At 36.2% G+C, this 20,753-nt stretch overlaps 3 protein-coding genes across 3 annotated transcripts; 2 read left to right on the forward strand and 1 right to left on the reverse strand.

Moving 5' to 3' along the window:
• The first annotated feature begins 353 nt into the window (after positions 1 to 353).
• LOC131539593 (protein SCO2 homolog, mitochondrial) lies at positions 354 to 2,091 on the forward strand. Its single transcript, XM_058774226.1, has 2 exons — positions 354 to 489; positions 1,119 to 2,091. Exon 2 carries the CDS (start codon positions 1,127 to 1,129, stop codon positions 2,036 to 2,038), a length of 912 nt encoding a protein of 303 aa, XP_058630209.1. The 5' UTR covers positions 354 to 489; positions 1,119 to 1,126; the 3' UTR covers positions 2,039 to 2,091.
• Positions 2,092 to 2,596: 505 nt separating this feature from the next.
• ncaph2 (non-SMC condensin II complex, subunit H2) lies at positions 2,597 to 9,507 on the reverse strand. Its single transcript, XM_058774225.1, has 19 exons — positions 9,323 to 9,507; positions 8,767 to 8,896; positions 8,564 to 8,665; positions 7,562 to 7,623; positions 7,394 to 7,469; positions 7,248 to 7,313; positions 6,914 to 6,993; positions 6,538 to 6,701; positions 5,833 to 5,951; positions 5,655 to 5,729; positions 5,409 to 5,478; positions 5,184 to 5,285; positions 5,051 to 5,095; positions 4,885 to 4,955; positions 4,152 to 4,248; positions 3,870 to 4,009; positions 3,679 to 3,780; positions 3,387 to 3,536; positions 2,597 to 3,203 (listed from the first exon to the last, which is right to left on the reverse strand). Exons 2-19 carry the CDS (start codon positions 8,878 to 8,880, stop codon positions 3,060 to 3,062), a joined length of 1,779 nt encoding a protein of 592 aa, XP_058630208.1. The 5' UTR covers positions 8,881 to 8,896; positions 9,323 to 9,507; the 3' UTR covers positions 2,597 to 3,059.
• Positions 9,508 to 11,894: 2,387 nt separating this feature from the next.
• Positions 11,895 to 18,635, forward strand: socs2 (suppressor of cytokine signaling 2). Its single transcript, XM_058774115.1, has 3 exons — positions 11,895 to 12,327; positions 13,606 to 13,859; positions 15,351 to 18,635. Exons 2-3 carry the CDS (start codon positions 13,733 to 13,735, stop codon positions 15,815 to 15,817), a joined length of 594 nt encoding a protein of 197 aa, XP_058630098.1. The 5' UTR covers positions 11,895 to 12,327; positions 13,606 to 13,732; the 3' UTR covers positions 15,818 to 18,635.
• Positions 18,636 to 20,753: the final 2,118 nt, after the last annotated feature.

Consider the following 20,753-nt stretch of genomic DNA (forward strand, 5'->3'; position numbering starts at 1 on the left):
AGTTACATTGAAATGCACTTTATACAAAAATGACTTTAACACACATATTCTATCATGAACAGAGTTTTATTTTTGGTTTGTTTTATTTATTTATTTTTCTTGGGTGTTAGATGTAAAGCATAATTTTATGCAATACCATTTCCCAAAACATAATAAATGAAAACGGACAACTTTAAACTTTGCCAATTTTACAGATTTCCACCCAGCTGTTTTATATTTACTAACCTGCCATCTACTGGCCATTCAGTAATGACGAATCTACCGCAAGATGTGTATTGTAACAAATATTTGATACATAGAACTTAGTAATATATAATACTTAATAATATAAAATGATAAATATTTATATGTCATTTATAATTATATTATTTAAAATCACGACAATTCTACACGATGAATCTGCGACCTCGAAACTCAAGTCTCACACCGCCTGACTGTTGTACATGTTACATGTGAAGCTCAAGAAGGACAGGCGAAAGTAACCTCAGGGTTAGTAACATTTAAACGTGTTATTATACCTGTAATTTTGTGTTCATATTACAAATCCTGTATTTGCACCGACCAAAGATAGTGTTATAAACAGATATATTCTTGAAGAGCTAGCTTTGCTAATATTGTCATTTACCTGCCATAGAAGGCTATTGGTGTCCGTTTAAAATCCCTTAAATGTCTTAATTTATTTATACGTTTTCAATATAACACAAATCAAAACAATCAAGGCTAAATTAACAGGATCAGAAAAAGATCAGACTTTATGGTGTTATTTATATACCGATGATTATATATTGAATATTTATAAACTAACGATTCATGTGTTTTCAAATATTCTTCTGTTGTAGATCTGTATAATTGATTATGAATATATTATGAATATAATTTATGAATAAAGAGATTGTGATCCTGTTTCTGGAGATCTGCCTGCAGTTAAACTCAAACCCTGAATAAACACACCAGATGAACAAGATTATCAAGGTCTTCTCACTTGTAAATGAAAATATGTCCGTCTGTAGGAAGACATATCTCCAGGATTCAAAACTTTGATTCAGACTGTAGTTTATCAAAAAATAAAATTCGAACTTGATTGCTCAGCTCACTCCATTCTTTTTTGTCTTCATCAGTTATTCTGATGATGTTGAGACTGGGCTGCCTCAGAGGACTGGACTGGCATATGACTTCATGGAGCATCCTACGGTCAACGAGAGAAACAAATAACCTTTCACGTCATATCCCAAAAGCCACATTCCCCTCATGCAGATCTCTCAAAAAGATACATATTAGAATATCAGCTCAAGGTTTTCCTCCACCACACTGCTGTCTACCATGGTTACTCGGAGAACAAAGAGCTTTTTACTCTCAAGACTCCTCTAAAACGCCAAACCCAGGCTCATCAGCAGGGATCAAACTGCGTACACGCTTGATGGTGATGCTGCTTTTCGGAGGTGGTATTATTGGTAGCTGGTGGTATGTTTATGAGGAGAAACAAAAGATGATCCAGATGCAAAGACTGGAGCAGTTGAGAAAAGTGGCTGTCGGACAAGGAGACTTCAGTCTGTTGGATCACACAGGACAGCGAAGGACCAAATGTGACTTCCTGGGCCGTTGGGTGCTCTTATATTTCGGCTTCACCCACTGCCCGGATATCTGCCCAGACGAGCTGGATAAAATGACCAGTGTGGTGCATATTCTTGATAAAGACCCCAGCCTGCCCCCTGTCCAGCCACTTTTTATCACTGTTGACCCTGAGAGAGATGATGTGGCTGCTATTGCAAAGTACGTGAAAGATTTTCACCCCCGGCTGATTGGATTGACGGGTACTGTGGAGGAAGTGAAGCAGGCAGGACGGGATTATAGGGTCTACGCCAGCGCTGGGCCTAAAGATGAGGATGGAGATTATATTGTGGACCACACCATCATCATCTACCTGGTTAACCCAGACGGACTCTTTCTGGACTACTACAATAGAATGAAAAACGATGTACAGATTGCCGAGAATATACGTAATCACATGAAAAACTATGTTAAATTATTTCCAGATTAATCTAAATGGGGGAAAAAATGTTTGCACAATAAAACTGCATTTCAAAACACTGATCAGCTACATTTTAGTTCCTCATGTGCATATATAATGGCATTGTTAATCAAGTAAAACTAAAACCATTATCTTTTTTTTGGTACTGAAATACGGTTGAAATAAAATAAATATGGAAAATCTTAAACTTGACAAATTGGAAATGTTGGCAACTAACTGAAATAGGTTTAAGTACTAAAATTAAATAAAAACAAATTAAAACTATTCAGAAATATTTTAGTGACAAGCATATAAAATTACTAAAATGAAAAGTGAAAAAAATACTATAATGGCATATAAAGATAAAAAAAACAATTAAAAGATTGGTAGAGGGAATGTTCTATTTCTGATTTAAACTCAGGTTGTGCAGTTGATTAAAACTGTACAGTACATATAATTATAGTACATATAAAAGACTTATCTTAACTATAACTCACAAAAAATCCAGAAACATTTCCTATACCTCACTGCTAGTAAATGTTAGTTGAACCTGCTACTCGCATCATACACAAAATGACTTTTTAAATAGTGCAGCACTATTATTTTTATTTTTGTGTCTCTTATAATTCTATAAAATTGGTTTAGAAACTGTACAGACATGCAGTTTACTTAGAGATGAAAATGGGGAGAAAGTGTCCATCATCTTAAAATCCCAAAGAATGCATAGAAACAGGCCTTTTTACAGACTTTTATCATAATTTTAGCCAATGAAATATGACATATTTGCTTCTTAAAATGCAAAGCCAGTCTCAAACACCTGTTATTTCTTCATCTCAAGACTCAGATTCATCCAAGCATATTTAAAGGCCAAACTGAAATCTTAAGTACAGTGCTGGATATCAGAATACAGGAATTACCAGACAAAAAAAGACCTAGAATAGAATAGCATAGAAATTCTTTGTGTGGATTTTATCTCTTCGACATTGTCGGTGATAAATAGTTTCTGCTTGGGGCCAAAGGTAAGAGATAAGCAATAAACAAAAATAAAAAGTCAAGGAACATCTGTAGCAGAGGGTGCGTTGTAGGTTTTGAGACGTTCATGAGCCCTCTGTGTAGTCAGTAATGTGAGCTCCATAGTATCTACACTCTCTTCAAGCCCATCTCGCTTGTCAATCTCCACTGTGTAATCATTAGCCTGTAATACAAAAGTAGCGTCAGGTGACATTTTTGTTTTAAAAGGTTATGTTTTAACTTAAATGTCGCAAGTATCGATACAAATCTCAGTCAAAGAAATAGAAGTTGCTCAAATTGGCACAGACAACCTTACTGGTAATGCATAACTAGACTCTCAGCCTCAGTCATTGGCTTTTATACCCACCAGCTGTAGCGCAGCCAGCATGTATCTGCAGGCTTCTGTGTTCTCCTTGCCTTTGACGACAAAGGCAAATGATTTTTTCACACCCACGCTACAGAGTGATTGGACAATTCTGTCTCCATATTCATGGATGTCAAAAGCTTGACGGGTCTCCTGTACACAAAATGTAAGACACTCATTTAATGGGGTTAAACTGCAACCATTAGTTCTCTATATTTATTTTTTTTTTATGCTGAACATTTTTAGAAACATTAGAATCGGTTACAGAAACCTTGCAAAAATCATCCCACATTACCTGAGCAGCAAGATGAGGGTTGATTCCATCCTCCCACTCTTTGACTCTTCGAGACAACGCAGTCTCCTGCGCATACTTCTGAGAGTTCACCAGAAACAGGTCCTACATACAGAGAAATCAGAAAGACTAAACTACCACTGTCCAATTCATGAATCATTCTTTTCCTGGAAATCGATCTAAAGCTTTCATACCACACTCTTCTTGACCAGATCTTCATAACTCATCCGGCTCATATGCAAGTCATGGAAAATTTGCTCCTGTTCACCAAGGTGCTCTGCAGGTTCAAGATCATCAACCAAGTGGTCATGTTCCTCATCTGAAAAGTCCTCACCTGAATAAAATTGAGGGAATAACCACAAAATGTTTGTTTGGTGCATTTTAAACAATGGTTCTAGGCAAATAATGCCAATTAATGGTGTAGGGAAAAAAAAAAAAAACTAGGGCTGGGTGATTTTTTGGTACGTGCATCTCACCCTCTTCGTCTGGATGCCGGACAACCTCGACCTGGTCCTCAATATTCTCCGGTTCCAAGTAAGTTTTCTTTAACTCCTCATCGGAGACAAAAACACCCTAAAACAGAAAATACCTCAGGTTACATGACACATCACAAATACACTACTGTTCAAAGTTTAGGGTCAGTAAGATTCATGTTTTTGAAAGAAGTCTCTTATGCTCTCAGCAAGGCATTTATTTGATGTAAATACAGTAATATTGTGAAATGTTTTACATTTTAATATATTTTAAAATGTAATTTATTCCTATAATGGTAAAGCCTAAATTGTATCACTCCAGTCTTCAGTGTCACTTACATTCAGTCATTTAGCAGATGCTTTTATCCGAAGCGACTTACAAATGAGGACAACAGAAGCAATCAAAACCAATAAAAGAGCAATAATATGTAAATGCTTTGACAAGTCTCGGTTAGCCTAACGCAGTACATGTAGCAAGGCTTTTTTATTATAAATAAAAAGAAAACAAGTAGATAGAATAGAAAAAGAATAGGGAACGCTAGTGTTTGAGGGTCAAGAGAGAATAGATCCTGCTGATTTGTTTAATGAACAGAACAGTATTCATTTGAAATATAAATCTTTTGTAATATTATCATCTTTACTGTCACTTCAAGTCAATTTAATGCATTCTTGCTGTCAAAAGAACCCAAACGTTTTGAACGATAATGTATATCACACAACTCAAAATTGTACTTACCCTTTTCCTGAGAATCTGCTTCTGTGCTTTCAGACGCTGACCCATTTTACTCACAAAGATGTAATTAAGGTCTACAATAATAATAAAAAAAAACATTATTTGTATAAATTTCAACAACATCTTAGAGAAAGTGTATTTTATATAGCACAAGGTCTGAAAGTATTACCAGGATAAGTAGGTCCATTCTTAAGCTTGCGATCTGCAGTCTCAACTGTAAAAGAAAAAAAACAACTTCTCTAATTCATCCAAACAGTTATGCCATCCATTCCTTTTCAAATAACAGCCTGATAACAACTTACAGGCTTTAGAGTACCAGCTCCCAAAGTCCTGAAGTTTTGAAGGACCCTTCCTCTTCCTCTTTCCAGACTCATCAAGACCAGCGGGCACTTTATAACACTTCCCTAGAGAGCAGAGAGGAAATATAAGTCCAGCAGCAAAAAGCCATTATAAAATAATTAATCGAGTTATTTTAATGGAAAAACATCAAAACACATATACAGAAGAATATCAGCTTGAGCACACACCTGTTTTGAGAGGTTTGTCCTCCCCAAATGCAGCATATGAATCATGCCATTTCCAAGGGTCCACAATTTCCTGGATATATGCACATGCAATTGATTATGATAATGCAACACGTATTACAGAATGCAACATTACATAACAAAATTATTTTCATATTTTAACATGTACTACATGTGAACTGTACTTGACTGATTTAGTGTAAGTGTGAAGAAAAAATGTCTATTTTGTTTCATTGCACCGCTCTATACCTTGAGCTGCTTGGGTTCCTCTGGAATTGGCTGTACTGCAGGTCTCGGTCTTAACATCCTCCCCTCACTAGGGGCCTAGAACAATTGCAAAAGGGAAAACTTTAATAATTACATTCAACAGATCTTTTCCCAAATGCCAAATATATCAATATTTAAATCACACAAACTGTTTTGGTACCTGTTGTCTTTCCACCCATTCTTCAGACTCCACCTCCATCCCATGATCTTCCAGTGGAGGAAGAACCTCTGCGCCACCATCTTCTTCATCGTAACCACCATTAACCTCAGCTACACCTTCTGGACACCACATGACAATGATAAGACAAAAACAAAATAGATCAATGTAGTAATCTATTAATCTTGAAAGTGGAATAAGGTTCAGGTTTAATTTGGGGTAAGTAATATTTTTTAAAAATGTGTTTGAAAGAAGTCTCATATGCTCACAAAGGCATTTATTTGATTAAAAATACAGAAAAAAAAAACAGTAATATTACGAAATATTATTACAACTTCAAATGAGAGTTTTCTATTTTAATATAATTTAAAATGTATTTGAACATTTTAAATTTTAACATTTATTTCTGTGATAGCAAAGCTGAATTTTCAGAAGCTATTTCTCCAGTTTTCAGAGTCACATGATGCTTAAGAAATCATTATAACATGCTGATTTGGTGCCAAATAATCATTTCTTCTTATTTTGAAAACTGTTGTGCCGCTTCATATTTTTTGAGGAAATTGTAATATATTTTACAGGATTCTTTGATGACAATAAAGTGACTTTTTAATCATCTGATCTAGTGTAAGTTCTTGGACATGAAACATTCAAAAAACAAACAAACAGAACATCTGTATAGATTGTCACACGATAAGTCTGTGTCCTCACCGTTATCTAAAGGCACAGGTTCATGTACAGAGAAGTTGTGCTGGATTTCAACCTCCTTGAGGAAGTGAGTGTGGGAAGAGCCCAGACGCATCAATCCTGATTCGTCCATGGTGAAATGATTCATTCGAAAATCCTTACAGCTGCCAAGAAGCTCCCCTTTGAGGCTAGAGGATAACAATTAAACATATTGGTCAAGCATTTTTAGTTCTTTCTAAGTATGAACTTAATTTCAAGCAACTGAGTCGCTTGTTCAGATAATATTCTCCTGAAGAGCAAAAGGACTGGACTGGTATTGTTGGACTGTAGTACCAGTAAGATTACAGAAGGAACAGTGTGCAACCATTTTCTTTGTTTGTGTGGGTCAGAGTGTCTTTACCTGAGAAGGGGGTATTTCTGTTTCTCAAGTGATTCTACAGGAATGAGAGATTCAGGAGGGAGACGGATAATCCTCACTGGCTAAAAAAAGAATAATCAAAGAATTAGTCCACATTAAAAAACAAAATGACAAACCTAAAACAAAAAAACAAAACTCACATGCTATACAACAACTTAATCTGCAGAACATTAAAAATAAATAAATAATAATAATAATAATAATAATAATTTCACGTTTTTCGTAGTCAAAGACACAAACGCTGAATAATATGGAGGTCCAGTATACACATTAAGTTGTAGAAATAAAAACTTTGATAAGGTGAAACCCAACTCACCTCTGTTGGATCTTTCATTGTTATATTCTGAGTGTTGATGTTCTCATCCTGCTCAATCTCATCAAACTGAATCAAAAACACTCAATTATTCACACAGATATATCATTTTTGTTTGAATTAATAAGTATCATTGCTCATTTACGCACCTCACAATCATCTCCTTCATTGCCTGAAGGGCCGTTTTCTTGGTTACCGTCTGACGAAGAACCTTGTTTGTCACGTCTGTTGAAACAAAGACAAACAGCATGACAAAACACCAACTGGCGATGCAACAGAATAAGCAGAATATAAAGTTCCAGGACAATAACACTTACTTCTTGTTTTTGTTAGAGATGTAATCTAATGTTTGAAACACCAGAGCGTGAAGGAGTTCTACCTAAATATTCAGAACAGATCATTTTGTAAAGAAAAAGTCTTTTGCCATCATAAATTTAAGTTTGTGACATATTAAAGGATTAGTTCACACAAAAAGGACATTTTACTTAACTTCAGGCTATTCAAGATGTAAGTGATTTTATTTCTTCATCTAGCAGATTTGGATAAATTTAGGACATGACACCACTTGCTCACCAATGGATCCTCTGCAGTGAATGGGTACCGTCAGAATGAGAGTTTAAACAGCTGATCAAAGCATCACAATAATCCACAAGTAATTCACACAACTCCAGTCCATCAATAAATGCGTACTGAAGTGAAAAGCAGTGTGTTTGTTAGAAACAAATCCACCATTAAGGCGTTTTAACACCAGGCCAAAAAACAAGATTAAATAATGCCAGCTCCAGTGAGAAAGTCGCTTGCTCTGTGCATACGTCTCTCCTGATTCAGACAAGATGACTTTTTCACTGGAGAAAGCAATATAATGTACAAACATGCATCTTTTTGAATCTCAAGATGTAAACCGGAGTCGTGTGAATTACTTATGGATTATTGGGATGGTTTTATGAGCTGCTTGGACTCTCATTCTGACGGCACCCATTCACTGCAGAGGAGCCAGTGGTGAGCAAGTAATGTAATGCTAAATTTCTCCTAATCCGTTCCAATGAAGAAATAAACTCACCTACACCTTGGATGGCCTGAGGGTGTGTGAATGTTCAGAAAATTTTTGGATTTTTTTTTGGGTGAACTATTCCTTTAATATGCGTGTCTTTCTGACAAACATAAAACTTTTTATTAAAATAACTAAATGAATTAAAGAAAAAATAAATGACTTAAAACATTTCCTTGCACTACTAAGCTAGATGAGATAACTTTTACTAAATCTATATTTCAGTGAAATTAATCAACGTAACACATACATAAAACATCAAATAATTGACCTTTCTGCCATAGATGCATGTTGATCCTTGAATTAAAAGTGCAGCTTCTGCAAAGTTCATCATGGTTTTCCCACCATCAAATGAAATGGTCATCTGGTCCAGCTGTCAACACAGACAACAGCAACAATATGATACTTAGGCTAGAAAATGAAGGTTTAAATGAATTAAGGTGGTTCTTGATCAGCCTGTCTGTGTTTTCTCACCTCCTCAAGATACTCCCCAAGCTGGCTGGCCAGGTCAATGTCCCAGTTCTTGGTGAGATCTCGCAGGGGCTGCAGCAGATGGGCATATCTCGTCTCTGCAGAATCCATGACCATGTATTTCCAAAATACCCTGAAAAATAATATTTTAAATAATTTAGAATTCACACGTCTAATTAACTACCATCCACCAAATATATCAAGAATGATTTAACTAAGACAAGACTGCTTCATTTTGAAAAGAAAAGAAAAAATTGCATGTTGTATTTGATTGATCTATAAGCTGTTTTATTACGGCACTGCACTGTACAGGCAAAGACAAGACACAGTTTACACCTGAAAGAAACTATTATATCGCTGTTACCGCTGTTACATAATAAATAAATCAGTATATGAATATTACCATTAAATGTAAAGCGTTTTTTTAATACAACCAATCGGAATCACTGTTAAACTGTAAGCTATATTTAATTTAAACCGGCTAAACAGCAATAACAACTTCACAGCACTGAAGCTCCAGCGCGACGCTCATATACAACTTAAACATCAATATGCTCACCTTTATTATGCGAATAAGCGACGGTTGCTGGATAAAAATAATCTCTTTCTTGTGTACTTCGAAAAACGTCCAGCTCCTGTCTCTAAATTGTGCAAAAAAATAAATCTAACGTTACTCTTTGGGGAAATTCCGCGCGTCCGTCATTTTTGTTTTTGCCGCGTACGTGACGTCACATCGGAGTCACTGTACATCTAGTGAACGGCCGCCCCGCCCCCTGCCGCCGCGGAGGAGTAACTTCTGCATCCTCCTAAGAGGCTAGTGCAGGGGTCACCAAGTTCGGTCCTGGTGGGCCGGTGTCCTGCAAAGTTTAGCTCCAACTTTAATCAAACACACCTGAAGCAGCTAATCAAGGTCTTACTGGGTATACTAGAAACTTCCAGGCAGGTGTGTTGAGGCAAGGTGGAGCTAAACTCTGCAGGACACCGGCCCTCCAGGATCAAGTTTGATGACCCCTGGTCTAGTGAAAGTCTCAGGAAGACCACAGGTAACTAATTTGGGCTTCATTAGGATATGCTTTGTATATATTGCATAGCAAAAAATACAGAAAGAGCTTACATATAAGGTGGTCAGACAATTTAACGAACACATAAGTCAAATGGTTTATTAAAAATAAATAAATAATTAAAACAGTAACAATTCTTTGCAGTTCACAAGAATTTATTTATTTATTTTCTATCTGGCGGGAAAACTAACGTAAACTTTACATCATCCAGAAGAGGTCGCTATAAGGCAGACAATTTTATTTTATTTTTTTCAGCTCAACCCCAGAGACGTATAAACAAGAAGATTATTGAATGATTATATTTCATAGCATTTCATTCATTTTGTACTAAAATGTTTTTTATTGGTTTTTAAATGCATTACAAATTGATTCGACACAATCCCTCAGCCCTGACCTAATATTCCCCACAATTAGCCTACTATAATGCTGACCATTTTCATAAGATAATTGAAAAAATGAATGCATATAAAATATACACACATACACTCAGTTATGTACATGTATACACGCCAATAAATAAACAAATAAACTGGTTTTACATCCATTTAGAGCTACACATGAATATTTAGTCAGTAATAGAGCATTATTTAGAACAATCTAAATAATAAGGGGTGCCAGATCATAAAAAATATATATTTTTCAGATCCTCTTTATGATTAGTCTATTATGCATACATAGGTAAATTTGGGCTCATTTGACTTTTGACATATAAGTGTTATGTACTACTTTCATTTGAAATGAGTGGCAAGCACACATCGATAATGATTGAACCCACTTGAGGACACAGGCCCATGTGTCATCTGAGGCTAATCTGCCAAGAGCTTCTAAAGAAGAGTAAGCTTGACCACAATTTTATTTGTTTTAAAGTAGCAACTAATTGGTTTACAAACACAAGTAACATAATCTGTCCATAAAACTAACAAGCATACCAATTGTCTTCATAAGAGTGTGAGCAAGGTCATCTGAGGCATCAGACTTACAGTCAGCTCTGAGTGCTGTGTTAAATGGATAGTGCAAGCAGTTGACAGTAGCCATTGACTTCCATATAGAAATAAATACTATGGAAGTCAATGGCTACCGTCAGCTGTTTGGTTACCAACATTCTTTAAAATATCTTCTTTTGTGTTCAAAAGAAAAAAAAGAAAATCACACAGGTCTGGAACAACATGATGGTGAGTAAATGATGACAGAATTTTCATTTTAGGGTGAACTAATAGCCCTTTAATGTTGTCTTTTTACAAGGATATATATATATATATATATATATATATATATATATATCTATCTATCTATCTATCTATCTATCTATCTATCTGTCTGTCTGTCTGTCATCTGTATTTTGGATATTCAGGTAGTTTATTGTGGTTTTGGGGTTTTTACACAAACACAAATGTCAAAATTACACAGCTTCATATATTTTGTTTTGTCATGTAGGCAATAAATTCCTGGTTTAAGGTGGCACTTGTCAAGTTGTGACTGTGGCTCAGAGGAGTTCTGTAACACACATAGGGCCTATCTCGAAAAACAACAACTGAAAATTTCTTTAAAACCTGTACAGATTCTGTAACAGACTCTAAAAAACAAAGCAAAACAAACAAAACATGCCCATCACAGATGTTTTTATAAAGAAATAAACTTTTTTTTTTTTTTTTTACAGAAATACAACATAGAACGAATAATAAACAATAAAATAGATTTGGAATGTGCTATATTGAACGTATTGCAGTATATTTCGTCTGTCCCTTGCATTTCATTGCTAGTTGTGATATTAGGCCTTTATGTAAAAACAACAACAAAAAAAAAACACAATGATGAAAACATCCTTACAAGGAAAACCTCAATGTAAAAACTAACAAAAAAAATATTTGTTTTAAAAATAAAATATAATAAAATTATAATTACATGCAGCTTGGTTTGCGATATAAACATGTGCCTGGCAGATCTAAAAAAAACAAACAAATAAACAACAACAAAATAGCCAGTTGGCACGACCTTAAGAGAGCGCTCGCACATCTGACCACGTGATACGATTCCTGGAAAGTTCCTGGAAATTAGTCTTTTGTATACCAGTCTTTTTAAATGAGGATTAAGTAGTTAACGACGAGCGCACACACAGAGAGAGAGAGAGAGAGAGAGAGAGAGAGAGAGAGAGAGAGAGAGATTCGTTGGAATATCACTAAACTGCTAGAGAGAGTAATTATATGTGTCCTGCTCGCTTGGCGCGAACGCGTCTGGACGCGCGGTGCGTGCGGTGCGCTCGCAGACAGCGCGATACATACAGTGTCGCCTTTTGTAGAGTGTCGCTCCCGAAAGAATCAATGCAAATACACGGAAAAACGCGTCCCGGTCTGCTGAGCATGAGGCGGTGCTGGTCGTTTGACAGTGAGCCGATCAGTGTTTCCCATTAATAATAAATAATGGATCTAAACCATGGTGCAACTGAACGTCTGTAACGTGAAACGCGCTGGACCTGATTGCTTATTGCTTTCACTTTAGACAAAAGGTAAGTGCTGTGCGCTTTCTCCGACTGTCACCTTTCAGGCTCAAGTTTATGTTCAAAATATATTCTGCTTTATTTCCTCTGATTCTTTAGGCTAATGTCTCTTATAGCAGCTACATCAAATGATTCGTGCATTTAAAAGTATCTTAATTTACACGTTCAGGAGGAAATACACTCGTTTGTCTTATTTGTCACACTATCATTTACCAGGAGCTGTCAATGCAGTTTCCTAGTAAAGGCAGTTCTGCGTATTTTGCCGTCTCTCAAAGGCAGCCTTTGTTTTTATTTCATGCACGTGCGCAACGAGCTGTTCACACAGAAGACGGACGTTTGTAATGAAAATGAAGCTTATGAAGATTGTCATGTCACACTTCTATCCAATTAGAAACAACAACAGAAAAAATAGCAGTAGCTGACCTTTGGATTATTAAATGGAGATTAACACGAAATGGCCACTTTCATTTATCACTTTCTAAGAGTATTTCAAATAACCAATTAGAAACTACAGGAGTGAAATGACTATCATATGTGAGCACCACCCTCCCGAGGTGACAGTAGAGGCTTTAAGACTGTAACAATATTAAGGATTTAACGTACAGGACGTTTCTGTTTTAGGCTACAGCTCAATTTCAGATCAGGATAATGAATGTTAAATGACAGAACTGGTATCATTAATGTTTAGTGTGATATACAGGGTATAATGTTCACACAAGCTTTTCATTTACATGTTAAAAAAACTATAAATACCATGTCTGAGTAGACGGGAAGGGTTGTAACATTTTCCTTTCTGCTGGCGACACAAATATTGAACAAAACAGGACAGTGTTGGTACGCTTACCACAATTGTGTGAGTGCGTGACTAACCACACACACACACACACACACACACACACACACACTCTTTAGTTTAGCTGTTTCATGCGTTTGCATATTTGTGTCTTGTTTTATGTTATTTCATTTCCTATACGCTGGCCTTATTGAATTAAATGATTAAAATGAAATAGGGGTGACGTGGGATGACATAATTATTTTGAAGAAGTAAATTTGATTACCATAAATGCATGCATGTCCACTTTTTCTATTAGTCTTACACTCAGGTAATGTAGAAGATTGTAGCACCAGCACTCCTTGTTTTTGACATCAGTTAACGCAGTTTTATGCATACACTAGTTTTTAAACATCAACAAATTTGCAGCAAGGAAATATGTAAATATTATATCAGCATTTAAAAAAAAAAAAAGCAAAAAAAAAAAAAGCGTAAAATCATGTTTGTATTTTCAGATCGGCGCAGCCAAACACAATTACGGATGCTGTTGAAGACTTCTCAAATGTTTTGGTCGATTGTAAGTGTTGGTCGTCTTTGAAGGATAATTATAGACATTGACTGGATGCAGAAGGCCGTTCTCCAATGACCTGTCACTCATCCGACTCCACGGAAAGCATCGAGAATGAAAGGAGATCGCAAGCAGAAACCCAAGTCGCGGAGTCCGAACAGAGTCGCATTGCCACTGCCATGAGAGACCTTAAAAACACTGGTAAACGTTTACGGCTCGTTTTACTTACATACTCTCTTCATTTGCTCCTGTAACACTCACTGAATTAATGTTGTATGCAACACAGCCACAGGCAGTGATTCATACAGTTAAAAAAGAATTATCATAATGCTTCAAATCTGATGTTAAAAGTGATAACAGCCGATTTTAAAAAGATTAACCTTCTATATAAAATTTCAATAAAATGTTTAAAGGTCGTTTTAAGTGTACTTTAATCTCATAAATCAAACTAGCAGCAGGTCTACACTATATCATCCTTTTGGCATGAGTTTGTTGATATATTCAAAGTAGATATGATTTCATTTTATGAATGTCAAATAGTTGAAAATGTTGTTTCAGGGCTGCTGTTAATGTTTTTATTCATTCGTGTGACATGTTTTGAATCTGGTGTGTTGTTTCGAAGCTGTTGTTTGAGCAGAAGATAATAATGAAAATATCAGAGAGTAGGCTATTCAGGCATTTTTCACCATGTATAGATTAAATTATACAGTTTTTCATTGTTGTATGTCAGTATCTGAATTTAATACATTAATCCAAATAATTAGATGTAATGTATGAAGTGTATTTAAAATTAATTGAATTCTGGGGGCATTTTTGTCTCTTTCTGTGGCATTTGTCCAACAAGCCCCCCTTTCTGAGCCTGATATGAAGCATGCAAGTGAATTTAAGTAGGAACTATGTGAATTTCCTGACAAAGCTTTTACTGTTTACATTTTCTGTTTGCTTTTTGTGCAACAAAAGAGTGACATTATGATGTCTATGAAGCTTTTGTTATAATTCCTGGTCTGGCTGGAACATTTGTCCTCAATGGTTTGTGTCTCTGTCACATCCCTTTCTGGTTTAAAGTGCATGAGCAAATTTAGTCCAGCACTGCACTGACTGTATAAAAGAGAAACGCAACACAAAGTTATTATGATGCTGCAGCGAGATCCATTTTTAGGTCTGTTTGTTTGCTGAGAAAAACAATGGGAGCAGCTTTTGGGAACATCTGTCAAGCATCCGACCATCAAAAATGTCAGATACTCCCAAGATGAATAGTCAGATGGTCTAGTTCAGTTTTTCAGGAAAAATATGTCATTCATGTTGACATTTCTGCCGTCTTGTTTAGTCTTGCTACGCCACAGTTGTCAGAATGTTTGCAATTAATGTTCATTTAACAGCTCATTTCGGGAAGTGCTTGGTTTCTGCTGCATTATCAGATGTGAATTAGCTCTTTAAATCAGGGCAGAGTTGAGAGGTTGAAAGACGCATTGCGTCCTCTTCCGAAAGCCAAAATCTCTGCAGTGACTCAGAAAACGCCTAATAAAACAACAGCCGAATAGCCAGGATATGACTGTAGCTGTGATGGTTTTTGTGAGCGTGTCTTTAGAGGGACACGTTATGGGTCTCATGTTACACAAGCAAGCGACTGAAACAGATACTGTGGAAGAGGATACGTATGACCATCTCTGTGTCTTCTTTTCTTGGAAGCAGGCTGGTATTGGGGCAGCCTGACAGCCAATGAAGCCAAGGAGATCCTGCAGGACACGTCGGAGGGGACGTTTCTGGTCCGAGACAGCTCTCAGAGGGACTACCTCTTCACCATCTCCGCCATGACATCTGCGGGACCCACCAACCTACGAATCGAATACAAGGACGGCAAGTTCAAGCTGGACTCTGTGGTGCTGGTCAAACCCAAACTCAAGCAGTTCGACAGCGTCGTCCATCTCGTGGAGCACTATGTGCAGCTGTCCCGGACGTCTTGTAAGGGCAGGACTACGCCTCTCGCCCCATCCAACGGCACCGTGCAGCTGCTGCTCACGACTCCGGTGTACACAGCCACACCGTCTCTGCAGCATTTGTGTCGTATTGCCATCAACAAAACCACACGGCGGGTACAAGAACTGCCTTTGCCGAACCGGCTGAAGGATTACCTGACAGACTACACTTATAATGTATAGAACCAGATGGACAATGATGACCATAAGTGCTGAGGTTCTATGGATCATATAGACCCAGTGACAACGGGGTGCTGATGTCCCGTTTAGGATCATTTGCGGGATCCCTCATCTTGTGCCCAAGGACTACTTTAAAACGATAGTTCACCCAAAAAAAATAAGAATCTGTCATGAATTACTCACCCTCATGATGTTCCAAACTTGTTTGACATTCTTTCTTTCTTCTGTGGAACACAAGAGAAGATATTCCAATTTTGTTCGTATGATGAAAGTCAATGGGGTCCAAAAGAACACTACTCCTTTGACTCTCATTGTATCAGCATTTTTCAAAACATATTCCATTTCCAGATTTGGTGAGTAAACAATGACAGATTGTACATTTCTGGCTGAACTATCCCATTAATACGCAGAATATCGTAACAACGTTAAGTGTCCTTCATTGCACACTTAACAAGTTTACGGACTGTAGATATTCTACAGTCAATTTTTAATAAGCGACTGAGCAGCATCTATGAGGAGCATTGGCCTGCACTGACATCTGTGGGTTTCTACCTGTAATACGCACATCAGATATACAGCACGCCTCACGGTGTGACCATGCGTCTCTTTTAAAGAAACACTTTCACACAAAAATGAATAGCTCAACCTTAAACTCAATGCTCTTTATTCTGTAGAACATAAAAGAAGATATTTTGAAGAATCCTGCAGCTGTCTTTGTCCATATATCGAAGTCAATGGTGTCCAAAAAGTACACTCTTAAAAATTAAAGGTTCAAAAAGGAGTTTTGCAGTGATTCCATAAACGAACCATTTTGGGCTCCCCAAAGAACCTTTCAGTGAACAGTTTTTAAAGAAAAATATTTTCAAAGATCCGTTTTTCCACTATACTATAAGAACTGAAAAAGGTTCCATGGATGTTAAAGGTTCTATGTGAAACCATACAAAAGAGCCCTTATTTTTAACATGAAGTAAATCCATACGACTCATCTGGCATATTCTAAATAAGGATTATTTACTCTCCAATCACCGATCAAAGCACACAAACTCAGACCACATTTACTATGGTGGCACAAACATCCACTGATGTCAAACCTCATTTGGATGTTAATTGATGTTTGAACTATTTTCTTTCATGTTCCACAGAAGAAAGCAAACCATATGAGTTTGGAACAACATGAGTAAAGGATGACAGAATATTCATTTTTGGGTGAGCTATGGTTTTATTGCAGCAGGTGTCTGAGATGTTCTGCATCCTGTGTTTGAGACATGGGAGTTTTAAACTGTATGCTTTTTGACTATGTTTTATTTGCTCATTATCCATGTTATATTTTTGTACTGTAGTCATAGATGATCATTTGATGTCATGGTTGCCCAAGGAACTGCTGAGAACTGGCAAGTACCTTGCGATATCATATACTGTATATCCCAATGTCATCATGATAACGTAATACCTACTGAAAAATTACATGAAAAAATAGTCCTTTTAAAGTCAATTTGAAACAAAAAATGTATTAAACATACACACTACCATTTGAAAGTTTGGGGTTAGATTTTTTAATACTTTAATTCAGCAAGGACACATTGAATTGAACTAATGTGTCAGTAAAGATATTATAATGTTACAAAGGATTTCCTTTACAGCTAAATTCTGTTCTTTTGAACTTAGGATCCTGAAAAAAAAAAAAATGTAGTGCAGTTTCATCAAAAGTATTAAGCAGCACAATGATTTCTGAAGGATTATGTGACACTGAAGACTGGAGAAATGGCTACTGAAAATTCACCTTATCACAAGAATAAATTACTTTATATGCTCGTCTTGCTGAGCATAGGAGACTTTCAAAAATATTGGAAAAACATACTAACCCCTAACATACTAAATTTTGAATGGCAGTGTATATGAAAAAAAACCTTTTAATTTAAAAGCTCAAACTTGCTTAAATGGGTCCTCGCCATACCCCAACATTTAAGGGTGCGTACTTTGCAAATAAAATATACCACCGACTTAGTATTTTATTGCATATTCTGAACCAAGAGGTAATTTAGCAGCATGGTTTGTTTCAGCTTTGGTTGCATATGGTCAAGAAGTATTGGCCTGTGTTAACCCTACCTCAGGAGGGCGTCATGATAAACATGCATGCTGATTGGTCGTATTTGGAGAATATTTGCTTCTATACTGAATCGTAATTTCTGACACAGACCAAAAAAAAAAAGACGTACTAGATCAGAAAACTTTTTATTCTCTCCTCACTGCTATTTGTGGAGAGATTATAAAAAAAATTGGATTAAGTTCCTCACTAATCTGACCTCCTTTCTATTTTGGTTTAATGAAACATACATCATTTTATACCTTCAAGAATGGGTCGCTCAATGTATTCTATTCACCATTGTGCTTGGGTGCTAAATTCCTGCATTTTCTCTCTATGCTTAGTCTTTCAGTTAAAGCATTCAAATAGTATTATCTTAAATGCATTGCGCCAAACATGATTACGGATTGGTGGCTTGATTTTGCCATTATTTTTAAATTAAGTTCCGTATTTAATGTGACGTAATTTAATAAACCAATCTAACAGAAATTCTTAAATCATTGGGAAGCTGATCTCAGATCAGCATAAAGGTAATTCTGCCAACATCTCTAAGATCCAGTATACTATTGTCAGTTTTATTCGTTGTCTTCCTTGAGGACATGGTATATCTAGGGTAGTAAGTCTGATATGATCTCTTTGCCACTACAAAATTCCATTTTTTACAACATTGTGCTGCATCGGGGTAAATGGATTGTCTCCCAAAAAGTGAGAAATAAAAGCAAGCATAGCTTTAATTCATGTTCTGTGTGTGTGTGTGTGTGTCTCAAAACAAACAAACAAACAAAAAAAACTGTGTTTGTTTTCTACAACAACTTCACTCTTTTATTTCTGCCCCTAAATGAGCCAATCATGTGCAGAACAGATAATAACACCCATCATCAAGGTCACACACCCACAACCTGGCAACCTCTCAAACCTTTAGTAAACCCACTTCCTAAATGGAGTTCTGTTTTCTTATGTTCTGAAAATATACAGATAATCCAAGTGTATTTGGTGTTTGTATGGAAATCGTTTGTTTGGTTGTTTAGAAGATTCACTTTTTAATCCAACAGTGTTTGCAAGAATTTTGCATGGTTTCATGTATGCTAGCACTTCATAATATTGAATTTCAAAAGTATTTTTGTTGTGTACATTTTCAGGCGTTTTTCTTTGAAAGTGTTTTGTCTTTGCCACCTGATTTGGAAAGTTTTACTCCCAATTTGCCCAGTCCATTTTCCATTTCTACAGTTTTTCTTGTCCCCTCCATGTTTTTTTCTTTTTTTTCTTAGCTTGCACCAAAGCATGGAAATTCTGAGTAACAATTTGAGTCACTCCATATTTTCCAGGGAATTTTAGAGTGAATTGTGTGTACAAAGGCTGTTTATTTGCAGACGTTTCCTCGAGAGGCAACTGGCTAGCCGATCAGCGCAAGAAAGTGACTATTTCTCTGTTAAATATTGACACCGTTCCCAAGAAATAGCTGCTAAAAGCAGGAGTTCTCCTTGTCACAGCACAAAAGAGTTGTTTAGTCAAAGATAACGTGGAGATAGCACTGTTTTCCAGGTAATCTAAACTTCATTGGATTTTACATGGAAACTGGATTTAATTGACCCCACGAGTGCACCGTCACATTTTCTGCAGTCACAAACACATTTAAGTGTTGGCTTCAGCATATTAGAAGAACAGCGTCATCCTATCCAAATGACTTGAATTACTATACAAGTCACTTAATGTTCAAAGTTACACCAACAAAACTTGACATCCTATATACATACATATATATATGTGTGTGCGTGCGTGTGTATACTTTAATGACTCCTTGCTTTGTAAAGACTTCGTGCTTTTTTAAACGTCGTACCTAAATTATGGTATCATTTATATATTATAATGTGTTACCTAGAATACATAATACACAAAAAAAGCAATTTTATCTATGATATTTTGACAAAACTGATCTATAATATTTTAACCTTATTGTTACCATGGCAAGTTTAATAAATTACAGTATAATTTTTATGTTTGTGATAAGACCAATGATGATGATACATTTAACGTATTTTGATATTTTTATTTTATTATTATGTTTTTAATATATATATTACATCTGAAGACACCACATGAAATTAAAGTTGGATGCAGTTTCACAAGAAAGCTTCCAAGCAATATGGAATATAATATAGTTTTTAAGGGAAGCAGTATTAGTTATTTTGGTCTGTGATCATATAGGGCCAATGACAATGATACAAATAGCATATTTTATAATTAATATTATATTAATATGTTTTAATATCCCTAATTAGTCATTTTTCTTTAGACAAAATGTTAATTTAAAGGTAGTTGGATGGGATTTCAAAAGAAATCTTCCAAGTGACAGGGAATAAGTAATTAAATGTAGAAAGATGCACAAATACATTGACCTGAAACTTATCAATGGTTGAGGGCAAGAGGACCTGAACTAACCCAGTGAGGAATATTCTGGAGCTCACATCTCTTTACATGACCGGACCTGACACTGGCTTGATGAACGTCTTAACAGCTCATGCGGTCAAGTAAACAGGATTTAAAAGGTCAGTTCAGGGGCGAGGGCTAATGATCTCTCACCTCATATTACATGCACAAAACAATTCAAAGGAATACTTCAGCTCAAAGTCTTCATGTTGTACTGTACATCTGATAAAAACACAGCCTTTGCAATGCAAAGCACGCTTCGCTAAAGCGCATGTGACACCTTTTGTTTCATTATGCCATTATCAAGACCAGATGATGATAATAACAAACTGTTCATTCAAATTTGAGGCAGGTGCGGTGCCATGTTCAGAAACAACATGGAACATCATTCAGAGCTATAGGTGATAATATGAAACAGATTATTAACAT

This window comes from Onychostoma macrolepis, chromosome 04 (assembly GCF_012432095.1).
Source record: "Onychostoma macrolepis isolate SWU-2019 chromosome 04, ASM1243209v1, whole genome shotgun sequence".
In the NCBI taxonomy this organism is placed as follows: domain Eukaryota; kingdom Metazoa; phylum Chordata; class Actinopteri; order Cypriniformes; family Cyprinidae; genus Onychostoma; species Onychostoma macrolepis.